The sequence below is a fragment of the Cervus elaphus genome, chromosome 22, assembly GCF_910594005.1.
Source record: "Cervus elaphus chromosome 22, mCerEla1.1, whole genome shotgun sequence".
Lineage (NCBI taxonomy): Eukaryota > Metazoa > Chordata > Mammalia > Artiodactyla > Cervidae > Cervus > Cervus elaphus.
This window is the reverse complement of record NC_057836.1, coordinates 56,222,099-56,249,665: the sequence shown is the minus strand read 5'-3', so window position 1 is coordinate 56,249,665 and position 27,567 is coordinate 56,222,099. Positions and strand designations below refer to the sequence as shown.

The window sequence follows — 27,567 nt, the reverse complement described above, 5'->3', positions numbered from 1 at the left end:
AGAGGCTCCTCTCCCCTGGCCGTGGTGTGTGGGCTGGGGTTGGTGCGGACTCCTGGCTTGGCCGCACTGGGCCGCACTTGTCCTGCAGGGGCTTTTGTGTCCGCCTTTGGCTCGGCTTTGTGTGCGCGGGTTTCCGCTGGGCTTCGAGGCGCCAGTCCCGGCCGGGAGCCGTGAGGCTCGGAGGCGGGAGCGCGGCCCCCCCCCCCCCCCCCCCGGGCGAGGAGCGAGCGCGCCGGCGTGAGCGGAGGGTGTGAGGGCTGCGGGGAAGGGGATTCGCCGCCGAGATGCCGGAGTTCCTGGAAGACCCCTCGGTCCTGACAAAAGAGAAGTTGAAGAGTGAGTTGGTCGCCAACAATGTGACGCTCCCGGCCGGGGAGCAGCGCAAAGACGTGTATGTGCAGCTCTACCTGCAGCACCTCACGGCGCGCAACCGGCCGCCGCTCGCCACCGGCGCCAACAGCAAGGGGCCCCCGGACTTCTCCAGCGACGAGGAGCGCGAGCCTACTCCGGTCCTCGGCTCCGGGGCCGCCGTCGCGGGCCGCAGCCGCGCCGCCGTCGGCAGGGTAAGGACGCCCGGCCGGGGCCACAAAGGCGGGCGTTGAGCAGTGGGCGCCCCCTCGGGCCTCGGCGGCGGGGCAGGCCCCCCACCCGCCCAGGGGGCCGGCCTCTGGGTCTGCGGACGCCCGACTCGGCCTCTTGGCCTCGGGCTCTGAGAGGGGAGGGGCCGGAACGGAGAGCCCCGAAGTTGGGGCCGCGGGGCGCGCGCGTCTTGGCCGCGGTGTGTCGTGGGGTGTGAAGTTAGCTTTGCTCTCGGGTTGCGCGGGGACAGCTCGGTGTCCCTGCACCCCCGGCCGTCGGGAGCGGGTGGTGAGACCGGGACTTGCCCGTGCTTTTCGAAAAGCCCTGAGGAGGGGTAGCTCGAAACGGCTACAGGTTACGCTCGAGCGTTTTCCCGCTTTATTAACCGAAATGACTAGTGAGCGGGTCTCAGAGCGCTCCCTGGAGGGCAATTTGTGACATGCTGATATGTAACCAAATTTTGAAATAAAGAAATTCCCGCCTTTTTATGTTTCTTTGCATAAGGAAGGCTTTTTGAACGGTTTGTGTTTTTCCTGTTTGGGTTACTCCTTTCTAGCACCAGGCTGTTTTTTGGCGGGGCAGCGTAACTCTAAATTCAGCAAACTTTTAAAAATGTATCTTTGAAAGACAGAGACGCTCAAATATTTCGAAGTCCTAGGTACTAAGGGTTTGGTTGTTTTTCCTTTTGGTGTATTTGCATGAAGAAAGGAGAGCCTTTGGAATTAGGAGAAATGTTTATTTCATGACATGCAGCTTTGTCGGTGTTGCAGTTTGAAGTATTTAATCCCGAATTCAGATTGGCTCCAGCAAATGCGCATTTTGTTTGGGAATAGTTTGGGTTTTGTTCGGTGGGTTTTTATGTGGTGTTTTGTTAGTATTAACGAGCCTGGTTGTCACTTTAAATCTTAAGAGGATATGGTTAAAACTGATTGGTGTAAAGTACAGTGCTTTGTAAAACATTAAAAGTGAAGTTTGAAGTTGTTGGTACTGATTAAGGACTGCTTCTTTCAAAGTTACTTTAACTTTAGTTTTAAAAAACTTATCCAGTGTGTTTTCTGGACTACCCATATAGAAATAAAGGAAAGACACATGTAATAAACACATGTAGATTTAATTAAATCTTAAGCCTGGGCTTTAGAGAAATTGGAAATCTTACGCCTTAAGTCGGTACCTGGCATATGGTAGTGCCAAATAAATATTGGTTTGATAAATAAAAGTTCAATCTCAACTTGTTTCTGATGCCTTGTTTTTGTGGATTTGAAAAAAACCACTGTATTTCAGGAGAAGACATTTATTTTTGAAATAAGGAATATCCCTTACCTGTTTTTCCCCAGCCCCTCAGAAAATGAAAGTAATGTTTAAACTATCTTAGTAAAAATTTGGTTGAAAAATAAAATATTTTCCATGATTTAAAATCAGCACTTTTTTTAATCTTATATAGACTCATGTTGGTCTTCTGTGCAAAGGTATCATTCTTTTTTTTTTTTTTTTTTAATAATTTTATTTATTTATGATTTGTCTGCACTGGGTCTTAGCTGTGGCACATGGGGTCTAGTTCCCTGACCAGGGACTGAACCCTGGCCCCCTTCATTGGGAGCTTGGAGTCTTAGCCACTGGACCACCAGGGAAGTCCCAAAGGTATCATTCTTGAATCATGGAAGTATTTGGTTGTATGTGTGTGATAGGATTATTTCCTCTTATTCTGATGATGATTTGTTGTCGACAGAAACAACCATCTCAGTTTTTATGTTCTTTCTCCAACTTTAGAAGAGAGTATGTCCCAATCTGACCTGTGTTTGGGGTATAAGAAGATCTGAATGTAAAAATTTTTAATTTCAGTTCAGTTATCCAACATTGTTGAGTTCCTATGATGGGCTCTTAACTACAGGAGTTTGTTTCCTGTAGACCTACCAACCACGGTAATTAATTTCTTGGATTAGCTCAGTAAGTTACCCACTTTATCCAAATTAGTCAGCACAATGCAAATAAACACACTTCCCAGGTAGCTCAGTGGTAAAGAATCCGCCTGCCAATTCAGGAAGCACAGGAGACTAAGATTCTGTCCCTGGGTGGGGAAGATACCCCTGGAGGAGGAAATGGCAACCCACTTCAATATTCTTGCCTTAAGAATCCCATGGACAGGCTTCCAGGCAGGCTACGTCCACAGGGTCAAAAAGAGTCAGAGGCGACTGAGCGCACACACATGCAGATGAACTGAGTGAAGGAAAGTAACTTTTTAAAAGAACCTTTGTCCAGTAACGGTGTTTCTCAATTACTGTTTCAATCCTTATAGAGAACAACTGTATCACAGACATAGCTGTAAGTTTTCCCTACCTTGTGCATTTAAAACTCAGAAATGTGTACCCCGGGTTGGACTCAATGGTATCAACAACTTGAGAAGGTTAACAGTGGTAGTTGGTTAGCAACATCATTTTCTGTTTTAAAGCACATTAAGTAAAAAATGAGTTCTGTTTTAACTGAGGAGTCTGGTAGGTTTTTTTTTATTAGGCATAGGAAAAGCATTGAATTTATAAGAATACTGTACGCTATTTATAATTGGTATATAAAATTATTCTTTTTTATGCAATATTATTCCTCTTGTATATACAGTGTTTACATTCCAGTCATTGTTAACCCTATGTGTAATAACAATATAGAGTCAGGTGTGTTTTTTTGTTTGTTTTTAATTTTTGGCCCCACCCCGCAGCATGTGAGACCTGAGTTCCCCAACCAGGGATCCAGCTGGTACCCCCTGAATTGGAAGGCAGAGTTTTACCTCCTTGACACCCACTGGGGAAGTCCTTAGAGTCACATTTTTATTTTTTTATTTTTTTTTATTTATTTTTTTTTTTTTCAGGGAACTAATTTATTTTTATTTTTCTGAAAACATTAGGAACTATCAAAAAAAAAAAAGCTGAATATCTGGCCATATCAAAAACAAAATACAAGTAAAAACAATATTCAGAAATCATGTTTAATCATAGAGAAATATGTTTTAAAATATCAAATTTAACACTTTCCTCCATAAAGCAAAACAAGTTTACTAAACCACAACACTTAAGTGGAGTTTAATTTTTTAAAATAAAAATTGAGAAAAAGCACTCCATTCCCACCCTGGATTCCCATCATATATAAAATAATATGCTCAAACATTAGTGGGAATAAACAACTGGTAAACTTGAAAATAAATCTTTCAGTGCATGAACTCAGATTCTAACAGAACAGAATTCAGATTCCAACAGAACACAGTACTACCTTGTATTTGCAGAAGAGCTTTTGTCACCCTTAGGCCTTACCAAATACAAATATAAAAGGGGATTAAAAACAAACTACTAAATCAAAATCTTTATGTAGAGTAGCAGCTTTCACAAAATAAAACAAGCTTAGTTCCATACAATTGTATGCATATAGCCAATTTTATTCCCAGAGTCCCAGAGTCTCGTATGATCAAAATAAAAGTATTTTTGTCTTGGAAAAAGTCTGATGAAGGCACCAAAATCCTATTATTCACGTTCCCCCAATGGTACTTAGAATGCTTTTATCATCCTTTCAAGATAACTTCAACTTATTAAGAGCTAACATTCTAAAGATATGTAAGGAAGTGCTAGCCTCATCTGCATTAGCAAGGTCCTTTCTGTTAATATAGCATGGGTTGGCCTGTTCATTCACCTCTGACTCTTTGCAACCCCATGGACCATAGCCCACCTGGCTCCCCAGTCCACGGAACTCTCCAGGCAAGACTACTAGAGTGGTTTGCCATTTCCTTCTCCATAGAGTCACATTTTTAAAAGAATATTTATAACCCAGGAAAAAGCCAAATTTAATGGTGAATTTTTTAACATTTTAAGACAAACATTAATGTGGATTTGGCCAAGGACATAGTGTATACCTTCAATTTAAATATGGGTTTATGAGGAATATGTTTAATTAAAGGAGTTGTTTCATTTCAGCCACTGCCATGAGCAGGTTCACTTGGTGTGATAGGACAGAATGTTTACATGTTCCAAATTTGGGTTTTGTTTTCTTTTTCCTAAGCTTTCTGTGTCATGCATCTTGACGATAACCAGTATTTTCCAGTGATGGAATTACCGATATTGTCGACAAAAATAAACATTTACAGAGTTGATGGTCTGCCTTTCAGTTCCAGGGTGTAAAACATTGTAGCTATTTGGGATCCAGGAGAGCATGGCATTTTTGAATGGTCTAATCTGTTGAATTATGAATTCTTAACAAATACTTAATGATATGGAGCAGAACAGTGAGGAGTATGTTATATAGTAAATGTTAAATCATGAATGGACCACGTACAGTGAGGTGTTAAGGGTACAGGCTTCTGATTCAGAATCACAGATTCAAATCCCAGGTCTGCCCTTATTCAGATGATCTCAAAGAACAGTGCCTATCAGATGCTCAATTTTCATGTGAAATAGGAATAATCTAATAACTATTTAGATTGAGGATTACATGAGGTTGCATTTGTGAAGGTGTGTAGTGCTCAGCAACTATAGCACATGATAGCTATTACAAATGGGGTTTCTGAATTTTGTTGCCTTTATTTAATACCAGAGCAATACAGTTTTACCATAATACATTCAGAATTGGATGAGGTAAGTTGTGAAAGTGATGCATACAAAGTCTGCTCAGGTGTTAGTATGCAGATTGCTTGAGTTAGCTGAACAATTTTGGGCTTCAGTTTCCTTTTTTGTAAAGTGGAAGTATCTGTCACATAGGATATTTAGGATTCAGTAAGTTGGGCTTCCCTTGTGGTTTAGCTGGTAAAGACTCCACCTGCAATGCAGGGGACCTGGGTTCGATCCCTGGGTTGGGAAGATCCCCTGGATAAGGGAAAAGCTACCCACTCCAGTATTCTGGCCTGGAGAATTCCATGGACTACTAGAGAGTCCATTGGGTCACAAAGAGTTGGACTCAACTGAGCGGCTTTCAGTTTCTTTCAAGTTAATACGTAAGGCACTTAGAACACAATTTGGTATTTAAATGCTCGGTAGAATCTGTTTTATAGAAATAATGTTATGTTAATGCTTCCTGGGTAACTCAGACAGTAAAGCGTCTGCCTACAATGCGGGAGACCCAGGTTCGATCCCTATGTCAGGAAGATCCTCTGGAGAAGGAAATGGTACTCTTGCTTGGAAAATCCCATGAACAGGAGCGTGGTAGGCTACAGTCCATGGGGTCTCAAAGGGTCAGACAGGACTGAGCGACTTCACTTTCACTTTTAAGCATCTTTGCTGGTAATGGTAGAGATTTAAATGAGTGGCTCATTAGGTGATATCAGAGAACTTTTGGATTTTAAAGTTGAAAAAAAAATTAGAGATCATCTGGTAGAGTTAGGAAGAAACTAGAGACTGGTGCCTGGCACCTAATTGGTGCTTGGTATTTTTGACCAAAGGAAACAGAGATTGCATATTAAAGGAACAAAGCTCGTTGGAGGCAAAAATCTGTGCAACTAATGATTCCTTCTTCTTGGTTGAAACTGCTGGTTTGATAAACACGTATACTGTGCTACTTGGTAAATATGTATACTCACAATTTTTATATTCTCGTTAAATTTGATATTTCAGAGAATGGCATTACTTTTCTGGAACTTTTTTTCATTAAAAGTAAAGCTCAGGTGCCCTGATATGAACACCTGTGCTGTTTGACTTACCTTATGCCAGTTTATTGGCCCCTTACTCCAAATTTCTTGGTACAGTTGTAGTTTTTCACTGTTTTAAGAAAATGTAAGGAAGCTGGTTTCCTGCTTGGATTTGTTAAGGCTTTGTTCTTTTTTAATAAGAAATTGATTTTTTTTTCTTTTTCCCAATTATTTTTATTTGTTGGAGGCTAATTACTTTACAATATTGTAGTGTTTTTTGCCATACATTGACATGAATCAGCCATGGATTTACATGTTTTCCCCATCCTGAACCCCCCTCCCACCTCCCTCCCCATCCCACCCCTCTGGGTCATCCCAGTGCACCAGCCCCGAGCACTTGTCTCATGCATCCAACCTGGACTGGCGATCTGTTTCACACTTGATAATATACACGTTTCGATGCTGTTCTCTCAGATCGTCCCACCCTCGCCTTCTCCCATAGAGTCCAAAAGTCTGTTCTATACATCTGTGTCTCTTTTTCTGTCTTGCATATAGGGTTATCGTTACCATCTTTCTAAATGGTAGAAATGCATTTATGTGTGCGTATATATGCATTAGTATACTGTATTGGTGTTTTTCAGAAATTGATCTTTTTTAAGTAAGTGGCTAATTTCCCCTTTATTGGATGGCACTTTGATTCATTCATTCAACGAAACATCTATCAGGTACCTTTTCCTATGTCAGGTACTCTTTAATTTCAGATGCTTGGGTTACGATATGACAGTACTGCTGTTCTGTGTTATCCGCTTAAATGCTACATCCAAAATCACCTGAGCTACACATTAGAATAAAGATTCTCAGGTCCATGATTAGGACTCAGAATGGGGTAAGATTTTTAAAATATGGACAACTCTTCCAAAAGTTCTGAGGTCTTGATAACAGACCAGACTGAAGGACTATTGCTGAAGGAGTTTATCATCTGGAAAAGGTAAAGCATATGTGCAGATAACTAATAAAAACGAAGTAGTGAATGTGATGAGCACCAAAGACTGAGTTCTTGAGAACCTCAGGCTGCATCCAGACGTAGAAATTCATAGGTATTACGAGAATTTGAACATTCTTGTGGTTGGAGGAATTTTTCTCTACAAGTGATCTATACCTAAAGTATTTGTTACACAATGGAGTTTTTCTTCCCAATCTATTTGGAAAATTCAAGTAGGTTACAGGATTAGGTCTCTTTGTTGTTTTGTTTGTTTGTTTGTTTAAAGCCTTTTGTAAAGAATTCAAGGATTTGATATATAGAACTCTTAGACTCCAGGAAGCTATTTTGACATCAGATGTAGGTTGCTTGAGATTTGAGCTTGGTGATCCTCAGTTCAGTTCAGTTCAGTCGCTCAGTCGTGTCTGACTCTTTGCCACCCCATGAATCGCAGCACGCCAGGCCTCCCTGTCCATCACCAAATCCCGGAGTCCACCCAAACCTATGTCCATCGAGTTGGTGAGGCCATCCAACCATCTCATCCTTTGTTGTCCCCTTCTCCTCCTGCCCTAAATCTTTCCCAGCATCAGGGTCTTTTACAATGAGTCAGCTCTTCACATCAGGTGGCCAAAGTATTGGAGTTTCAGCTTCAACATCAGTCCTTCCAATGAACACCCAGGCCTGATCTCCTTTAGGATGGACTGGTTGGATCTCCTTGCAGTCCAAGGAACTCTCAAGAGTCTTCTCCAACACCACAGTCCAAAAGCATCAATTCTTCGGTGCTCAGTTTTCTTTATAGTCCAACTCTCACATCCATACATGACTACTGGAAAAACTATAGCCTTGACTAGACAGACCTTTGTTGACAAAGTAATGTCTCTGCTTTTTAATATGCTGTAGGTTGGTCATAACTTACGCTCTTTATATAAAGTTATTTCGCATTTTTATTTGGTTGAAAAACAAATTCTAGTACATGATCGAGTAATGCCTGGCTTTTCTTCCCCCCTCAGCATCATTGGAAAGTAAACAGCCCATACAACTTTATGATTTTTGCCATTTTGCATAAAATATTTCTAGGATACAGTATTGACTCTCCTGCCTTAAGTAGTAATCTGGACCTACAAATTGACTTTGATATTTGTGGCCATTATTTAAACAGCCATTTATATTCAGTACTCTGATGCTTTCTGGGATTACTGAGACATTTGTAAAGCTATTTGCCACAACCCTAAAAGGTAACTGAACTTTCACTCCCTTCCCCTGTTTAACCTTGGAAGTTTATTTAGTTTTTTCAGTAAATAATGCTGTTCCTTAAATTATTTTAAAAACCACCTTTAAATTTTTTTTCTCGGTGTTTGTTCCACATTTTTCAGCTAGTCTTAGCGAAATGGTCATGTAGATTGTGTGGCAACAAAGCAGTAACAGAGATGATAGGTATTCATGAAGTCTGATTTCCTTCATGTGTCAAAAAACTGGCTACTAAAGTCACTTGTACAAAAAGAATATCCGTTTGGGCTTTTTAAATTCCAGTATGCTTGTTTAAAAGCAATCATTTTTATACGTAACATGATTAAACCTTTATGGTGAAGTCTTAAAGTTTGCTGGTTTAAACTGTCAACAGTTACTGAAAAGCCAGTAGTAAATTGTTATTTACGAATATCTGAATGAAAATATTCAGACCCAGACTTTTGCTCTTTCGAATTTTTGGTGCCATCACCTCTTCTTAGATAGGTTAACCAAAATTGACTATTTTAACAGTAATAACTAAAATTTGAGTTACTTGCTTGGTTTGTTGGGTTTGTGTAATTATAATTGAACTTACAAAATGCTTTTGAATAAGGAGTTGCTTTTAAATCAAATCGCTAAGCCTTATTTTAGTATAAGTCAGCCTGAAGATAAATTTGCATGTTTATTATATGCAGTATTAGTTACATAGTAAATGAAAATTTCTTAATTTGGAGATTTTAATTAGGAATTGATAATTGGACTTTGTTTACAGAAAGCCACAAAGAAAACTGATAAACCCAGACCAGAAGATAAAGATGATCTAGATGTAACAGAGCTCTCTAATGAAGATCTTCTGGATCAGCTTGTGAAATACGGAGTGAACCCTGGTCCTATTGTAGGTAAGCTGATGAAGTTTCAAGTATCTTTATGAAGCAGTCCCCCAAATTGTTTTCCCCTTTTGTCTAGCAGGTAGAGTTTTTGTTCTAGCGGCCTGTCTGTCATTAATTATTTTTATGACCAGAACTTTAGTTTCCCTAAATATAAATATAGATGGGGGAAATAAAATTAGATAATTGAACTATATAATCTTAACTGTATAATCCTCAAGATTACTCTGTTGAGATGGTTTCGTTTTGTGCACGTATCATATTGCTTGGTGAGACATAATGGGTCTTTTATATAACAGTTGAGGAAAATCTGAGGTAACATAGCAGGCCAGGTTAATCCAAATCAGTAAGTTAGTGACAGACTTGTTAATATAACTCAAGTTATTCAATTCCCAACATAGTACCCCCTTTTAGTTATCATTAAAAATGAAGTTTAAAAAAATCTTGTCTTAATTGTAATTCAAGAAGGATACCTTAAAGAACAAACTGGAGAAAACTTGAAAGTAAATACCCTAGATTTTCATCATTTGGTTATTGTTAAGTCATTAAGTTTGCAAGGCTGATATGCCTTAATTTTGGAGGGTCTTGACAATAAACTCAAGATGAGAAAGTTCTATTTGATCTTCTAAGTTATAAAATTTTGAATACTGTAGATTTGTGAGTTTTTACCAATAGGTGTAGTTGCAGATAAGAATTAATGTATTGCTTCCAAATAAATGATAGTAAGTCTCTTGATATAATTATGAACAATGAATACACTTTTATAATATTAAAGGAGATCCTGGAACCTGTGTGTTGTGTTTCAAACATATTAAATTACATGTTGATGTGCCAGTTGTTTGTTTTTTCCCCAGCTTTATTGAGGTGTAATTGACAAACAGATGTTGTACATATATGGTGTACAGCTTGCTGGTTTAATGTACATTGTGAAATGATCACTGTGATCAAGCTAATTAACTTATCTGTCACTTCATATGGTTTTCTTTTATGTGTGTATGTGTGGTGAGAGCGAAGATCTACCTTCTTAGCAAAATTCAAGGATGTGATACAGTATTTTTAACTATAGCCCAAGCCACACTTAGATTTCTAGAACTTATTCATCTTGTATAACTGAAAGGTTAAGTATTTCCCCTTCCCCAGCTCTTCATCTTAAGACTACTTTTATACATAGCATTCTGAGATGCACATTATTTCTAGAAGACATGTTTATCATTTTATTCCTCTTATAGAAATCAGGGAAAGACATACATTAGTGTAAAACAAAGCATAACTATTTTTGGTTTTAGGTTGTCGTTGATGTTTAACTAAATTATTTATAATCAGTTTTATTTTGCTATCTAATTTGTATGTAATTTCTGTTTATAACACATTTTCCATAAAAGGTTATTTTTTTTTTTTTTTTTTCATAAAAGGTTATTTTTACTGCAGCAGTATATTTAAATATGATTTAACATCTTAAGTTTACTGTGTTGTGTGTCAAATATATTGAATTTTTTAAAACCTGACTTACAGGGCTTTTTCCATAACTGAATGGCCTTTTATAGGCATATTAATCTCTTAGAATTGTGGGATTTAAATCATAATAATTTAGAGTACTGTCTGTTTAATACAAACATGATTTTTCTACAAAGGCAAATACTATGGTGGCGCTAGTGGTAAAGAACCTACCTGCCAGTGCAGGAGATGTGGGTTCATTCCCTGGGTCGGGAAGACCCCCTGAGAAGGAAATGGCAACCCACTGCAGTATTCTTGCCTGGAGAATCCCATGGACAGAGAAGCCTGGTAGGGTGCAGTCCATGGGGTCACAAAAAGTCAGACACGACTAAAGTGACAACACTCACTACATAATACTAGAGAAATTACACAAAGTTCAAAACTTTTCACTCAGAGATACTCAGTCATACATGGCTCTTCAGTAGTCAGATATTCTTAAGACCTAAATCAATCTATTGTGTATCCCATGCTACTAAAAAGAAAAAAACATTGTTATAATCATGTATTAAAATCTCAGAAAAAAAACCTGTTTTAGAAAATATTCTAAGCACTTAAGTTTAGAAGAAGAAACAGTGAAAAGTAACGTTTTAAGTTTCTAAAGATAATGTCTGAGCTGAATCTTAAATAAGACAATACAAGTAATAAAGCAAGTTCTGCCTTAATGCAGGAACAACCAGGAAACTATATGAGAAAAAGCTGTTGAAGCTGAGGGAACAAGGAACAGAATCTAGATCTTCTACTCCTCTGCCAACAATTTCTTCTTCAGTGGAAAATACAAGACAGAATGGAAGTAATGACTCTGACAGATACAGTGACAATGAAGAAGGTAAAATTTTGTGATGTTAATAAACTATATAATCAAAAAAATAAAAAATTTTCAGATTCATCAGATATAATAAACATGAAGATAAAATTTTAAGTAATATTACCAAGATATATGTAGATTTTGTTCCCATCATTAGTCCTCCAAGTAATTTGATTTAATACCTTTTGTTGAGAATTCTAAGAAACAGAAAAGTACAGATGTCTAATTTTTGTCATATAAAATTGCCAGGTATCCTTATCTTTTTTGCTGCAAAAGTCTCATCTTTCTAAGAGGAAAAAGTGTTACAAGTAGAGACAAAGTTTCCCGGCTTACCCCTTTCCGAGTAACATCTCCACAGAAGCAAGCTATCATTAATTTGATGCTTATCTTTGCAGCATATTTTTAAATACTTTTTCATATACATCTGTCTGTGGTATTATTTTGTACTTTTTAAAAAATCGGTGTGATATTGTGCTAAATCTTGCTGCTTGTTTTTCATTATTCTGTTATATTACTAAAATCTTTTCTTGATTTAGTACATATGTCTGGTTTATTTCTCATATAGCAGTAGTATTTACATATGGCATGTTTTCTCTGTTCTTTATTGATAAGCATTTAAATTTATAATTTTTGCTAGAAGATCTGATTTCAACACAACTATAGTAAACTTGACATTTTTTTGTGGGCTATTTTAGGGAAAATTGGCCATGGTATATAAATATTTTTCAAGTAGTATGTGAAATAAAAAACTTTTTAAAATTTATTGTATGACAACTTGACACTTATACATTTTTAATTCATATGACTTGTTTGTTAACTCATGACTATTTAATGACTCAAATTGCTTATATCTCTATAAGCATTGCCTGTCAGGGCACAATCTGTCAGATTGGTTGTTCTGAGTATGAAATATAGAGTCTTCTCCTTCAACACCACTATGTTAGCAAAGAGGCAAAGAGTAGAATCAGCTTAAACACAAGTAATGCTTAAACTTCCTGCCTCTTTTGCCTCTACAGGAAAGAAGAAAGAACACAAGAAAGCGAAGTCCACTAGGGATTTTGTTCCTTTTTCTGAACTTCCAACTACTGCCTCTGGTGGATTTTTTCAGGCTATTTCTTTTCCTGAAATCTCCACCCGTCCTCCTCTGGGCAGGACAGAGCACCAGGCAGCTAAGAAAGCACATTCTTCTAAGGGAGACCTACCTAGGGAACCTCTTATTGGCACCACCTTGCCAGACAGGGACCAAAAGTTAGCCTCTGGAGGTTGCTCTGTTCCCTCCAAGTCTAGCCATGATAGATGCTTAGAGAAAAGTTCTTCGTCATCTCCTCAGCATGAACTCGCTGCCATGTTGGTCTCTGCTGCAGCTTCTCCTTCACTGATTAAAGAAACCACCAGTACTTGGTATAAAGACACAGTAGAAAATACTTACTTTGGAGAGAAAAGTGGAACTCAGCCATTATGTACCAAGAGGTCCCATGGTTCAGGTCAGTCAGTCCTCTCCAGTGAGAGGAAAGCACTAGAAGAGTCTGAGCAGTCACAGGTAATTTCTCCACCACTCGCTAAGGCAATCCGAGATTATGTCAGTTCTCTATTGGCCCAGGGTGAAAGAGGTAGTTTGCCTGGGACTTCTAACTCTACACCCCTTCTCGATGTAGAAAATACATGGAAGAGAATTGGTGCATCTAATGTTCGAGAAACTGAATCCCTGTCTCCTCCACGAAAATTGCCGAGATTCAGTGAAAAGTCAGTAGAGGGAAAGGATTCAGGTTCCTTTGTGGCATTTCAAAACACACCTGGGTCTGAACTGATGTCTTCTGCAAAAACCGTTGTTTCTCAGTCACTCGCTACTTTAGGCATAGAAATGTCTAAGCAATCACAGCATGATAAAATAGATGCCCCCGAACTATCTTTTCCCTTCCATGAATCTATTTTAAAAGTAATTGAAGAGGAGTGGCAGCAAATTGATAGGCAGCTGCCTTCATTGGCATGCAAGTATCCAGTTTCTTCTAGAGAGGCAACACAGATATTATCAGTTCCAAAAGTAGATGATGAAATCCTAGAGTTTATTTCTCAGGCCACTCCACCAGCGGGTATTCAGGCAGCTTCCACTGAGTCCTGTGATAAACAGTTGGACTTAGCACTTTGTAGAACCTATGAAGCTGCAGCATCAGCATTGCAGGTTGCAACCCACACTGCCTTTGTAGTTCGGGCTCTGCAGGCAGACATGAGTCAGGCTGCACAGATTCTTAGCTCAGATCCTAGTTGCACGCACCAAGCACTTGGATTGCTAAGCAGAGCATTTGATGCAGCCTCATTCGTTTGTGAAGCTGCCTTTGATGAGGTAAAGATGGCTGCCCATACCATGGGATCTTCCACTTTAGGCCGCCGCCATCTCTGGCTAAAGGATTGCAAAATGAATCCAGCTTCTAAGAATAAGCTAGCTGTTGCTCCCTTTAAAGGTGGAACATTATTTGGAAGAGAAGTACTCAAAGTAATTAAAAAGCGTGGAAATAAACACTAGTAAAATTAAGAATAGAGATATCTGTGTAATCTTTAATATGGGGAATGGCAGCTTTTCTAGGAATTTGAAATACTTTTATGCCAAAGTGTCAAACTTCTACTAGTTAAATTGCACTATAAAAGTAATTGCCTACATATAACTGCCTTTTTTAAAAAAGTTGCATAGATAGAAAGCCTGAGACTAACAATTTAAAGCTTTTCTAGATCATATTTTTTTCTCAAATAGTTGTTCCTATTTTAAGATTTTAAGATTTTCCTACAGCTTCTTAAGAAAGTTCCATTAACTAGATTATAAGTTGAGTCTTCATGGTTTAAATATTACTAAATATCTCTTTGCTTTCCAGAACTTATATTTTCTACATATTTTCTCTTCTCACTTGTATTGTTTTTGCTGATGTCTACAGTATTGTTCATAATATTCCAAATCAGTGCAACTCAAAGTGCCAGTCTACAAACTGTTACTTATCCACAGATAAGATGAGCGTGTATCAGAGTTTGAATCTAGACCAATGACAGGATTTATTTTTGAGGTAAACTTTTATTGAGAGAGAAAGACAGTGTGCTGACTTAAATTCCAGTGCAAACGCCTCATTTTTTCGTGGACTGGCAGCACACAGTTGGTAGACCACACTTTGAGAAATGCTGCTCTAGACCATAGGATTCTGGGATACTGCAGTCTCAGCATAACTGTGAAACTATAGTCAGATGAATTAAGAAAGATGGAACTCCTAAGGTGTCTAGTAATTCATGGATGATTTGGCTTAATCCAAGCTTAAATTTTCAAAGCAAATTTAGTTACTAGTTTTTTTTGAGTTATAAGAAATCATACTGTATACCAGTTTCTATGTGTCAATATAAAGCAGTATATTATTCTTTGTTTTCATTTCTATGATTGTAAGATGAGAGACTCTAATTGTAGAGGCACTTGATTATTGAATTTCTTTGTATTTTTACGGAAAATAGTAGATTAAATATAAGCAAAATACAGTCTCTTGGGACTTACAGCTATTACTATATTTTTAGACTAACCTGTCCATCTTTGCAGCTTTCTGGGAGTAATTTTGTTATTTGTCCTTTGAAATGTACATGTATACATGTACCTACTAAGTACTCTGTGATTTTTTTAAATGTATAACTGTAGAATGCTTCTGCAAATTCAATAAAGTTGTTAAATTGGAACAGTTTTGTGTGGTCTCCACAAACATGTTGTATGTGTGTTTTATTCTTGGAGTTGCAGCAAGTTAGATATTTGTGGATGAACATGCCTTTTCCATTTCTTCATAGAAACTCACCTCACATTCCAATGGTATAGCTGAAAATATTCAGATTATTATTTTTTTTTCTATTTGAGGACCATGGGTTTTTTTTTTTAATTGAAGTATAGTTCATGAGGATCATGTTTTTTTTATCAGCTATTGAAATTTAAGTTTGTAAGAGAAATTAGTCTGTAACCAGATAACTAGTTTGTGTAACCAATTTCTGCTAACTACTGTCGGGTTCTTTACTTCGTGCTTTCTAATTCTTAAGATTCTGAGTTAACGGAGAGAAGACTTTGTTAAGGATTGTCCCATAGATAATAGAGCCGTTAATAGAATTACTAGGAAGTGGGGGATGGAGTTGATACCTTAATCCAAATAAGGATTGAACTATCTGAACTGACATGGTAAAGGAAAAATCACTGTTTATATTTGGGAAACTTGCATGTAGACTGGAGTGACTAGTACTAGTCTAGATAGTTAACAAGCCACATAATTGTCTTGACTATTTTTTAGCAAAACCATTGACTTCATGAAAACTAAGGTTTTAAGCATTGACTCCATTTCTGTCTCTGATAAGAAAGTAATTAACTTTTTGTTAATAGAAGTGACAACATTAATTTAGTCATACTGAGGAATGGCCACAAAAATATGGAAGCTAACTAAAATTTTTATCAGTCTCTTGAAAAATCTAGCCCCTCAAATGGTGGTAAAATCAAGACTAGGAGAATGGGATTTTGAACCATATAAAAGATACATGTGTTTGAGTTGTTATGGTAGTAACCATCATGGTGATATGCTTAGTAACATATATACACTAGCTTCTCTTCAAAGAAATGTTACTTTATTATGGAAAGAAGAAGTGACCTGTGATTGGTTGTACTTTTCTGTGAACAAGATAGCTCCTTGAGAAAAAAAAAAGTCATGTCTGACTCTTTGCCACCCCATGGTCTGTAGCCTACCAGGCTCCTCCGTCCATGGGATTTTCCAGGCAAGAATGCTGTGTTAGCGGCTTGATACCATACAAGTTTTTCTCATTTTTCAAATTCTTTATAGCATCTTCCCTTCCATATTCTAAATTTTAATTTAAAAACCTTTGCATAGTAGTAATGCACTGCATCGAAACAAATGGTAACTATGCCTTTTAATGTCCTTTTCTCACTTCTAAATTGTTTTCAGTGAAAAGCCTCTGGAATTTTACATTGTTTCAGGCTGTTAGTCACAGGGGGAAAAAAAGAGTAAACAGGAAGAAGTGGTGATCATATTATGGAGTGGATGACATTAAAATGGAATAAAATAAGAATGAGAAAGAAAAGTTTTTAAAGACAGATTTTGCAGTTAACCAGTTTGGGTCTATTGAGATAATACCAATAGACTTGTTTTACATACCAGTGAAACTAAAAACCAGGGTTCCAAATAATGTTAGGATGACACAGTTTATGATCTACTTCAGAGAGTAACGGTTTCTCCAATGTTATTTCCAGACTCTAAAATAGAGCTCAAGCTTGAGAAGAGAGAACCACTAAAAGGCAGAGCAAAGACTCCGGTAACACTCAAGCAAAGAAGAGTTGAGCACAATCAGGTATCTTTAGCTTTATGATCACTGTATTCAGGTGTAAGTAATCTGCTACAACACTCATTTGCCTGTGTCCCTGCCTGTAGTTAATAGTTGACACCCAGGATCCAGCACATTCAGTAATAAAGTGTTCATTAAATGACTCTGGAAATCTAAACTTTGTGTGTTCTGTCGTAGTGTATCCTGTGTTTGCTGCTAAAGCCAAGTGTTTAGTAAATGTCTCATTTGTGTTTGATTCTGTGCTAAGCGTGGGTCAAGTCAGTCATGTTGCTTTAAGTCACACATCCTCAGTGGAAGTGTTATTGATTTCTTAAGCCATGTGTCTCTTAGTTTGATGTAGTTAGGTTGAATTTCAGAACTGTTTGTTAGCAACGAGCTTAGTGACTGTATGGACAATGTATAGAACTTTGAATGAAAGAAGATGTTGTTTAATACTGAACAAAGACTGGAATAAATATTTTGTCCTCTTATCTGTTATTGCCAGGAAAGAGCTGCAGGGGCACACTGAAGAATAAGGAAATAACAAAGAAAGAGAAACTAGGAAGATCTGGTGACGAGCACCGAAATAGACAGACATGGAGAACTTTGGTCCAGTTAATGTAGCAAGATGGTTTAGTGCTAACAGGAATGCATTGACTTGTCAAATACCGGGTTAAAAGAGGTTGAGGTTGGGAGGATGGTATTAAATATGGTTCAAGGGGTAATTGTTTGACTTGAAGAATCTAAATCAAAGGACAGGATAGATAGTGAAAGGTGAGAGTAAATTTAGGAGATGGCAGGCAGGATTTAGATGATGGCTTTATTATACAAAATTTAAATTGTATAGAAAAGTAGAGGAAAGAGTGTATTGACCATTCACAGAACCTCAACAGTTAACATTTTACCAGTTTTATCTTCATCTGCACCCTGCAGCGTTTTTAGTTTTTTTGGTTTTGTTGTTTGTTGCTGAAGTGTATTAAAACAAATCTCCAACCACCTCTCATTTCACACATTAAAATGTCAGTATTTCAGTATATATCTCTAAAAGATAATAGCTAGATTTTATTTTTATTTGGAATGATAGTGGCATTGTGTGTGTGTGTGTGTAAATCATTCCTTCATATCTGTTCAAAGCTCTATACATTTTTCATACAATCACCTCCAGTTTCAGAAGTCTCTTTTATGATTGAATTACTCAAATCAGGTTGCATACAAACTCCACATATCACTCAGTGTTTTGGGGTTTGTCTTAAGTCTGTAGCTATTTCCGCTGTAACTGTTTTCCCCCCTCCATTTGGTGCTGAAATTAGATTAGTTCTCTACAGAGTTTCTCACTTTGTGGATTTGACAGATTGCTTCTTCAAGGGTCATTCTTTTATGCCCTGTATTTCCAGTAGACTGGGAGTTAGACTTTTAGTGGGGCTATGCAATAGACCTTTCTGTAATGATGGAAAGTTTTGTATCTGCTATTCATTAAGTAGCCACTAGCCACAACTAATACTTGGGATGTGACTTGTGTTTTTACCTATATAACTAGAATTCCTTCATAAAGAACTTCCCTTTGTGAATTGCTTAGTTACTTTGAAATAAAATTCTTGTAGTAGAGCCAGGATAACTGCTTACATGCCTTTTATTTGCCTGTTTTCAAGTTAAGTGCCCTAGTCATTTTGAAAGGTGATCAATAATATATTTTTACTTATATGGCTTTTTTATATTTGATATATGATCAATTGCAGTCATTATTTTTTTCATGTTCAAATCATGCCGTCCGTAGCTGCTGGGAATTACTGAGTTGGTTTCTCTCTTTTATTGACCCCATTTGTCTTTGATAATTTCTTGTTTTCTGGCACAGTAAGAAGTCCTGGGCTCATATATATTTCCTGCCTCTTATAAGTCAGTCATTTTTTCCAAAGAATTCCTAATCCTATTAGTGGAAAATATTATTTGGAACCTACCTACAGCCTGGATGCCAGGGAGTTCTTTGCTGTTGGATTGTCATTGTTCCGGGCTTTCTCAGTGAGTAGAGCTCTTTGCGGCCCCGTAGACTGTTGCCTGCCAGGCTCCTCTGTCCATGGAATTCTCCAGGCACGAATACTCACGTGGATAACCATTCTTCCCGACCCAGAGGTCGAACCGAGGTCTGCTGCGTTGCAGGAAGATTCTTTACTGTCTGAGCCACTAGGGACGCCTGAGTAGAGCTAGGAATACTTATTTTTAAGAAAGAGAAAACATGTCATGAATTTCTCAAGTTTATGAATGTAGGCTATTTTCTAGGTCTTCAACTTCTGACTCTCTTCTCTTACGCTCTGAGTATCTTGGTTCTTAATAGCTTCTTATGTAATCTTCACTATGTTTCTAAATAACAGTATTTACTACTAATAGTAAAACTGCTAATTACAGTTTCAGATTGGGGGCAGTTTTCCTTATGCCAAGGATATAAAATCAAAATATTATGCTTAAAGTCACTTGAAAGAATTTTTTTCTCCCTTTATGTTTATTTTTAATTATTGAGAATATATCTGGGCAAAAGAAGAGTCAAGAAATCTGGCTTCTATCTTTGTTCCTTCTATTCATAGGTTACTATTTCTATTAAATTCTGGTTTATATTCTGTTTCTTTTTTAAAATACAGGTAAATAATACATTTATCTCTTTATTATTATTGCACTCACCTCCTTATAAAGAAGACAGCCTACACTGCACGTTTCTGTCTTTCTGTTTTTAATCTGCACACATATCCTGGGGAATCGCTTCATAACAGGATATAGTAGAGCCATCCTCCTCATTGCTTTGTACCACTGCATGGTATTGCATTTTATGCATTTACTGTAATTTGTTCAATCACCAACTTTCCTTTTGGTGGATATTTGAATTGTTTTCAGTTATGTGGTGTTCTGAATAATGCGAAGGTGAACCAACGAACAGCCTTTTTACAAAATGTGTTGTTTCTTGTTTTAGTCAGTTTATGAAATCTTAGAAGTGAAATTACTGGGCAGTTTTTCTAGATGTTAGTAAATTTTCCTGTGTAAAAGTTGAAGCATTTTCCATTCCCACAAGTACTGTATGGGAGTATTTTTCTCTCCTGGAGGAATATGGTGCCATTTTTGCTTTGTTTTTTGATGTTAATATGAGTAACTATATTGGTCATGTTTTACCTAAATCAGTAGTTCTTAGTAAGGTGGATTTTAATTATCCTGGTTATCTTTTTTATAAACTAGTTATAAGTTTGTTTAGAGCTTGTATTTTCACTGAGAGGGATTTATATAGCCTCCTTTAATAACCTAGTTCCTGCATACTCATGTGCCTCAACTACCTAATGTTTTCTGAATAACTTTTTACCTGGTAGATTTTTTGTTTGTTTGTTTCTTCCTCCTGTTGTCTCCATGATAAATTGACCACTTTCTAGAGAATATCTTGCTGTACATAGATGACATTACAATCCTTACTTTGACCACAGAGCATATAGCAGTCACAGTAACTACTAATTTTACATAACGATGAGTTTTTTTTTCAGTCAGTAATCATTTGGTCCATCTTACTTGAAGTAGTTATAATACTGAATGTATACTTCTGAAAGTCACTTGTTTCATAGTGGATTCTGGTAGAAAAAAATTTTCTTCAGTCTTCAGGGTATCTTTTCTGGTTGTGTGAAAGATAGTTTTCTGTGAAGATGATTACTTCTAAATTAGATAGTGATAGTCAAGAACTAATAAAAATTGGTTGACAGTCCTCAAGCAGAGAACTTAATAAACCTGATCCAGAGAAAGCATAAATGATTTATAGTGAAGAATGTCCTTCCTTTCCCTGTTGCCAGCCATTCCCACAGGCAACCAGTAAGCTTCTTGTGTTTTCTTCCAGGGAAGAAAATTTAAAAATCTCTAAATGGAACTTGGCCTTTACTGTCAAAGATAACTAATTTTTAAAATGTAAACTTTTTTTGGTATAAACTGTAATAGTTTCAGTAGATGTTTGGTACAATTTTGATGAGATTATTTCAGTTATTTATTCAGAATAAAACAAATGGAAAGTCCTGGAATTTGGTAAATAACCAGTTTTAAGGGAAGGGGATGTTTCTTCACCCATTTACCTTCATGATTATAGGTAAAATATTTGGTCTTTTTAAAGTACTCTTATTTTGTTGGCCTTGAGCAGTTAATTGATCATTAAAGAGGTAGCAGTGTTGGCTTTAGGTTGAAAAAAATACTTGACTTTGAAATGCATAAGAAGTCAGTTACATGTCTTAAACCAGTTATTCTCAACCCTGGCTGCAGATTAGAATCCCTTTGGAGCTACAAAATTTTGTTAAACCCAGGCCACTCTAGAATTCTGACTTAATTGGTCAAAGGTGGGGTTGGGGCATTTGGTGTTTTTTAAAAGCTTCCTAGATGATACTGTGCCACCAGGATTGAGAACCTCAGATTAAAACTAGTGTTCCATGCTACTCAGATAATCAGAAATTTTAACTATTAAGAAGCATCTATGGAGAGAGGAGCCTGACAGGATACAGTCCATGGGGTCATAAAGAGTCAGACACGACTGAGCAACTAAGCATGCACACACACATTATAGATGTGTGTCATTTGTTTACAGATTTATCTTTTGACTGACATTGTTTACATTCAGCAGATTTTTTCCTATTGATAATAGGAAAAGAAACCCAAAGATTCAGATTATGAGTCAAAGGGGAAAAGTCAGTTCCAAATAGAGATAAATACAAAACCGGGTGTGTGAGACAAAGTGTGTGTACCTTGTGGTGTTTTGGTAGTAATGCTTCCAGCCAAATGAACTTACTTACTGGATGACTGTTCTTGTCCCAAGATAAGAGTAAGATATATTTCTGTCTTTAAAATTAGTAGACACTAACTTGGATATAAAAACATCAGTTATCTATATAAAATATTAGCTTGAAAGCAAAAGTGACAATTTAGGCATATTCTAATATAACTAATCATTTATGGGCGTCCCCTAGTTAAAAGAATTTAGAAGAATCCTCTGGTAATAGAGGTTTCAAAGTTGAATAAGTTGATACTTGGAATGTAGACTCTGAAACCTTACTCCAGAGCTACTGAATCAGAATCTACATTTTAACAAAAACTTCAAGTAGGGGCACTAATCTAGTGCTTTTCACATGATTCTATTTAGATAGTCCTAACCACTCGATAAGACTAATGTTTAATCTGTTTGAACAATTATAAAATTTATATATTTTTTTAAAAGGAAACTAACTTATTATATATAACAAATGACTTTCTTACAAGTCGTGATCAGTCTGCTTTTTGGTTTAGACAGCCAGAGATGCAGCTATGATACTGGAGCCATATAGCGAACAAGTCACAAAAGGAGCCAGTGATAAACTGATGTGTCCCCCCCCACTTTTATTATAATATGTGAGCTCCTATAGTTGGACTCTACCATATATTCAGTGTTTTCTGGTGCCTGCATATCTGTTCAGTCATTACGTTTAGTGTTACTTGGAAGGCAGAGCATTATTTTCAAATGCTGGCATTTAGAAACTCTAATGGATTCTTAGTGTGCTAATATGGCCATCATTATTAAGGTTTTGATATTAGAATATGACTTTTTAATGTGTCGATGCTTGAATAGAGCTATTCTCAAGCTGGAGTAACTGAGACTGAATGGACAAGTGGATCTTCAAAAGGCGGACCTCTGCAGGCATTAACTAGGGAATCTACAAGAGGGTCAAGAAGAACTCCGAGGAAAAGGGTGATGCAAGGCTTACTGCCTAGAACTGGGTTTTCAGATTGGTAGGGTCTTAGTGGTTATTTTATATTTATTGTTTTTATTTTGTTTTCAAACTAACAGGTGGAAACTTCAGAACATTTTCGTATAGATGGTGCAATAATTTCAGAGAGTACTCCCATAGCTGAAACTATAATGGCTTCAAGCAACGAAACCTTAGTAAATATGTTTCATAATATACAAGTGGTATTCTTTGTAAATTACCCTTTAATTAGAATTGGGGAGGTGGTAAATTTTGACAAACTTCAAACTTAAGTGTCTTTAAGCATATTTTAAATTCATTTCCCCGATATAATTCTGAATTTTAGAATTTTTCAATATAGCCACTTAAATATATATATAATTCATTGTGCAAGAATCCTTAGTGTTATAAGGATACTTTTTTGCTAACGTGTTTAAAGAATGATAAGGCTTCGTTCACATATGAAACACTGAATAATTATTTTAGGTTCTTATGCCTAAATTTTTATTAAGGGAAAGTTTCAAATATTACAAAAATCGACTTTCTTTTAACGTTGTCTTTGTTTTGTTTGGATAATTCTGAGTCTGAATAATTTGAATCTTGGCAGGTTGTCAATAGGGTGACTGGAAATTTCAAGCATGCAGCTCCTATTCTGCCAATCACTGAATTCTCAGACATACCCAGAAGAACACCAAAGAAACCATTGACAAGAGCTGAAGTAAATGAATAAAATTTAGATCGATGCTATCATTGATCTTTTAATGAAGAAATATTTATATTTGTTTTTTGGAGTGGGAGGGAGCGGAGCTTTCTTAATTGGGTGGGGTGTGTGTCTATATGTGTGCATATATTATCTTGAAGGCATACTTTATTAGTGACAGTGAAAAGTAACTAATAGAGTATGACATGCTAATACTATCCTCTTGCTACTATGTGCCTCTTTAAGTTCCATTTTTCAAGGGAGTGGTTATTTCTGTGCTGCTTCTAATATGTCCTCTTTGTTAAAATGGATCTGAGTTGAAAGTGTTACTTGGGCTATGGGGGAAGCTATACTATCTTTCATTGAAAGGTCGGGTAATGGGACTACAGTGCCTTTGTATAATACTTGAATTAACTCTTATAAAATTAAGCTTTAACGTACTAACTGCATGATATAATAATTTTAATGATTCTTCATCAAAGATTGTTTTGATCTGGGCATAACGGTACTTTAGCAAAGCAATTGGGTTGTTTAAAAAATTATTTGTTTCTTAAGTTAGGAAGATTGGATTGACTGTAGTTAAAAGCATGTACTAAAATTTGTTAAAAGATCTATCTTAATTTTATATGTTCTATATTTGATTATTTGTTTTATTACAAAATTAACAGGAAGAAACAATATACATTTAATGCTAATGAAAAGCATCAGAGGGAACTTAACACTGCCATATTAGCTGTTGAATTTTATTTTTTTGTTTTTGAATGTGTGATCCCCATTACAACATAAGCATATCTTCACATTGAGGAAATTTGAAGAGAGCTTTGGAAATGCATGGATAATTAAGCAATAATGAATTTATAAATGGCAGTTGTAAAAGTTGAATAGATTTAAGTGCATTCTGTTCTCTGTAACTTCTGTTTAAAATTATGTTCTAATCATTGTGCATTTACACTAAATTTTAACTTGTGGTTGTTTGTTTCTTAATAGGTGGGAGAAAAAACAGAGGAAAGAAGAATAGAAAGGGATATTCTTAAGGAAATGTTTCCCTTTGAAGCAGCTACACCAACAGGAATTAGGTATTTACATACACTGAAACAAGTATATAATGTATTCTATTAGGGCATTTTTATTTATTTGTTCCCACTTTTATTGAAGTATATTTGACACGTTAAAATTGTATAAATTTAGGGTGTACAACATAATTATTTTATATATTCATGTATAATTGGAATTTTAGTTCTTCACAAAATTATTGTGCCTTTATTCTCAGAAGTAAAATGTTTTTTCTGGGAGCTCTTTAATTCTTCTAAGCACTAACTGGTTCGTATTCTCAAAAGTTGAGTCAATTCCAAAATTAAATTTGTTAAGCTGAAGGGTTATCAGTAAATCAGTTTACCTATTATTTAATTCTTATTTTTAAATCTAAACTGAAAGCCAACAAGAAGGAAATCAGTTTTATTCCTGAGTATTTCTCCGTACTTACTAATTGAAGAGACTGCTTTTAGATATCTGTTGGATTATTTCTTCATGGGGGAATCACAACAAAACCACCTTTATTTTTTCCCTCTTAATCTCGTAAATATATTAGCTCTGAAAAACCTTTAAAAAGACAAATTTAGTGACTATTTATAATATTCTGAATAATTATTTTCTAATAAAGCATATGAATCTAAATGGAAAATGTATAGAAGTTTTAAATAGGTCAACTGATGACAGTTTTTTACTGTTACCTCAAAGACTGTGTTTGGAATTAGGAGTGATAATGACATTTTATATTATTTAGGTCATAACTTTATCTAATATTTATTTTTCTCTTCCTCCTTTCACTCCCAACAGTGCTAGTTGCCGCAGACCAATCAAAGGGGCTGCTGGCCGGCCATTAGAACTCAGTGATTTCAGGATGGAGGAATCTTATTCATCTAAATATATTCCTAAGTATGTTCCCTTGGCAGATGTCAAGTCAGAAAAGACAAAAAAGGGACGCTCCATTCCCATGTGGATAAAAATTGTGCTCTTTGTTGTTGTGGCCGGTTTTTTGTTTCTGGTCTATCAAGCTATGGAAACCAATCAAGGAAATCCATTCTATAAGTTTCTATCTAATAACTCTAAAAAAGTCAACTGAATGAAATGTCTTTGGCACATTCAACTTGGTCTCCTATTTTTAATAACTGTATCAAAAAAGCATTTGTGTACACTTGTTGACTCAAGAACAAAAAAAAATGTGATTTCACCTCAATAAATGTAGTATTCCATTGAAAGCAAGCAAGATATATAAATGGACTTCATTTAATGTTTTGGAACTTTGGACTAGTAGGAGATCACTTCGTGCCATATGAATAACCTTTTTTAGCTCTGGAACTTTTTTGTAGGCTTTATTTTTTTAATGTGGACATCTTTATTTCTTTTTTGAGAAAAATGTATATTGTTTTTGTGTATTTGGGAAACAAGAAGGGCAAAACATGGCAGTATAATGTGAAGCTACACATTTAAATACTTTGAATTCTTACAGAAAAGATTTTAAGAACTACTCTCTACTGAATAAAAACTAGAGATATGGGAAATGTGAGATTCAGTAAGAGAAAAAGTAACTTGGGACTCTACTTTTTGTAACTGCAACAAAGTTTGATGGTGTTTATGGGGGAAAGTACCAGGATAATCTCTTCTGTAACCTTTCTCAATAGTAATGTGTTTGTTGTAGCCCTATTGTACTCCCTTTTTAAAAGATAGCTAGTATCATGAATGTCCTCCTTCAGTAAGACCCATTTAAATGGCATTGATTTTAGCAGGAGTCTGTCAGTGCAACATATGTGTGTTCTAGAGAACTGTTAGCTGGCTGTACATGTTTTTAAAGACTGTTTGGCTAGCTATAAGGCTATAATTGGAAACTTGTACTTTTTATTTACAGGATGTATATTCTATCAATCCAATTTGTTTACCAAAATACTTTTTAGATAAATAAGTGTGTGTGTGTGTGTGTGTGTGTTTAGAAGTTAGAAATTTTAAACACCAGTCTTAGTTTCCATTTGGATTCATTACTGAATTATCTTCTGTTACCAAAAACAAATTTTGCCAAGGTTTTTTGCCCTATATTTCCCAACATAATTTGATTTGAAAGTGCAAAAAGGATGTGCTTTTAAGCTACATTGCAAACTTTCCTTGGATACACAGTAGTTAACACATAAATTTATAAACTCTGAAATTAAGGCGGGCATTATGATTTTTGTTTACTCTTGAAATGGTTAATTTTATCCTTGTGGTTGATTTATTTTTTTAGCTAAAACTTACCTCATGTATAACTTTGGTAAAGTAGTGGGTAATTGAAATTTCTATAGAATCAAGTAAAACAAAAATTTTTGACTTAACCATTTGTTTCAACTTTACAGTCATTGACAATAAAGCACATTAAAAATGTAAGTTATTTTTAAATATCATCTGAAATAGATACTTTTTAAAAAGAAAAAGCTGAAGATGTATATTTAGATCAGCACACAATTTTGATTTGCATCAGCCCTTGTGTGACATTTAGCTTTTAGGTATTTTGTAGACATTTTCCACTTACTTTGCAATTGACCAGGAACATTTGCAGGTCTGGTCTCTGCAAAGGCAGTGGGAAACTTACTCTTAGGTGAGAAATGCTTGCCTCTCCAAGTAAAAGTATTTTGAGATGAGCCACAGAGGAGTACGTTTTATTCAGCGTTGCCTCTATACAGTAATAGCAGTCTACTTTTACTTACTTTGTTTGTAAACTATGTTTCCCATCTTTTGTTTATAATTAGAAATTGCGAGAAGCTGCATTTAATGTTCAGAAATGTGGGAGGATAAATCAGACTTAACATGTATGTGAGATCAGTTTTCTAGTAGAAAAGGTATGGTCCAAACTAGCAAAAGTAGGACCGGGTAAAACATGTAGTCTTTTTTTTTTTTTTTTTTTAATGTGTACTTGGTCTTTTGTCTGTGTCTGTTTAATTCCACTAGAATAAATGTGTCCTTGATGTAAATGCAAAGCATTTCTTCCTGATTAAAATTGTAGATGTAGACTTTACAATATAATTCAATAATAAAAAAGTAATTAACCTCTAGTTTTGTCATTGCAATAAATACTTTTTCAAATAGCACAAACTGTAAGGTTTCCTGGTAACATTTTGTATGTGAGATTTGTGTATTAATGAATTTTAGTTCTCATTTTAGTCTACTCCTTATATTTTGCTTCTAGTTGTAATGATCTGGTCCTCTTGTTCCTAGGTAAGCAGTG

The 27,567-nt window shown here is 36.2% G+C and overlaps 1 protein-coding gene across 5 annotated transcripts; it reads left to right on the top strand.

Annotated features, from left to right (window-relative positions):
• On the top strand, positions 1-27,435 carry TMPO (thymopoietin). 5 transcript variants are annotated; one of them, XM_043880870.1, is made up of 9 exons: positions 4-563; positions 9,151-9,277; positions 11,427-11,585; positions 16,825-16,922; positions 22,498-22,617; positions 22,717-22,812; positions 23,223-23,333; positions 24,303-24,391; positions 25,152-27,435. In XM_043880870.1, the coding sequence occupies exons 1-9, from the start codon at positions 285-287 to the stop codon at positions 25,435-25,437; spliced, it is 1,365 nt and encodes a 454-aa protein (XP_043736805.1). In that variant the 5' UTR covers positions 4-284; the 3' UTR covers positions 25,438-27,435. The 5 variants fall into 5 exon arrangements, with proteins under 5 accessions (XP_043736804.1, XP_043736805.1, XP_043736806.1 ...); XM_043880871.1 differs by lacking the exon at positions 22,498-22,617; XM_043880872.1 differs by lacking the exons at positions 22,498-22,617; positions 22,717-22,812 and having other exon boundaries at positions 5-563.
• The last annotated feature ends 132 nt before the right edge of the window (positions 27,436-27,567 follow it).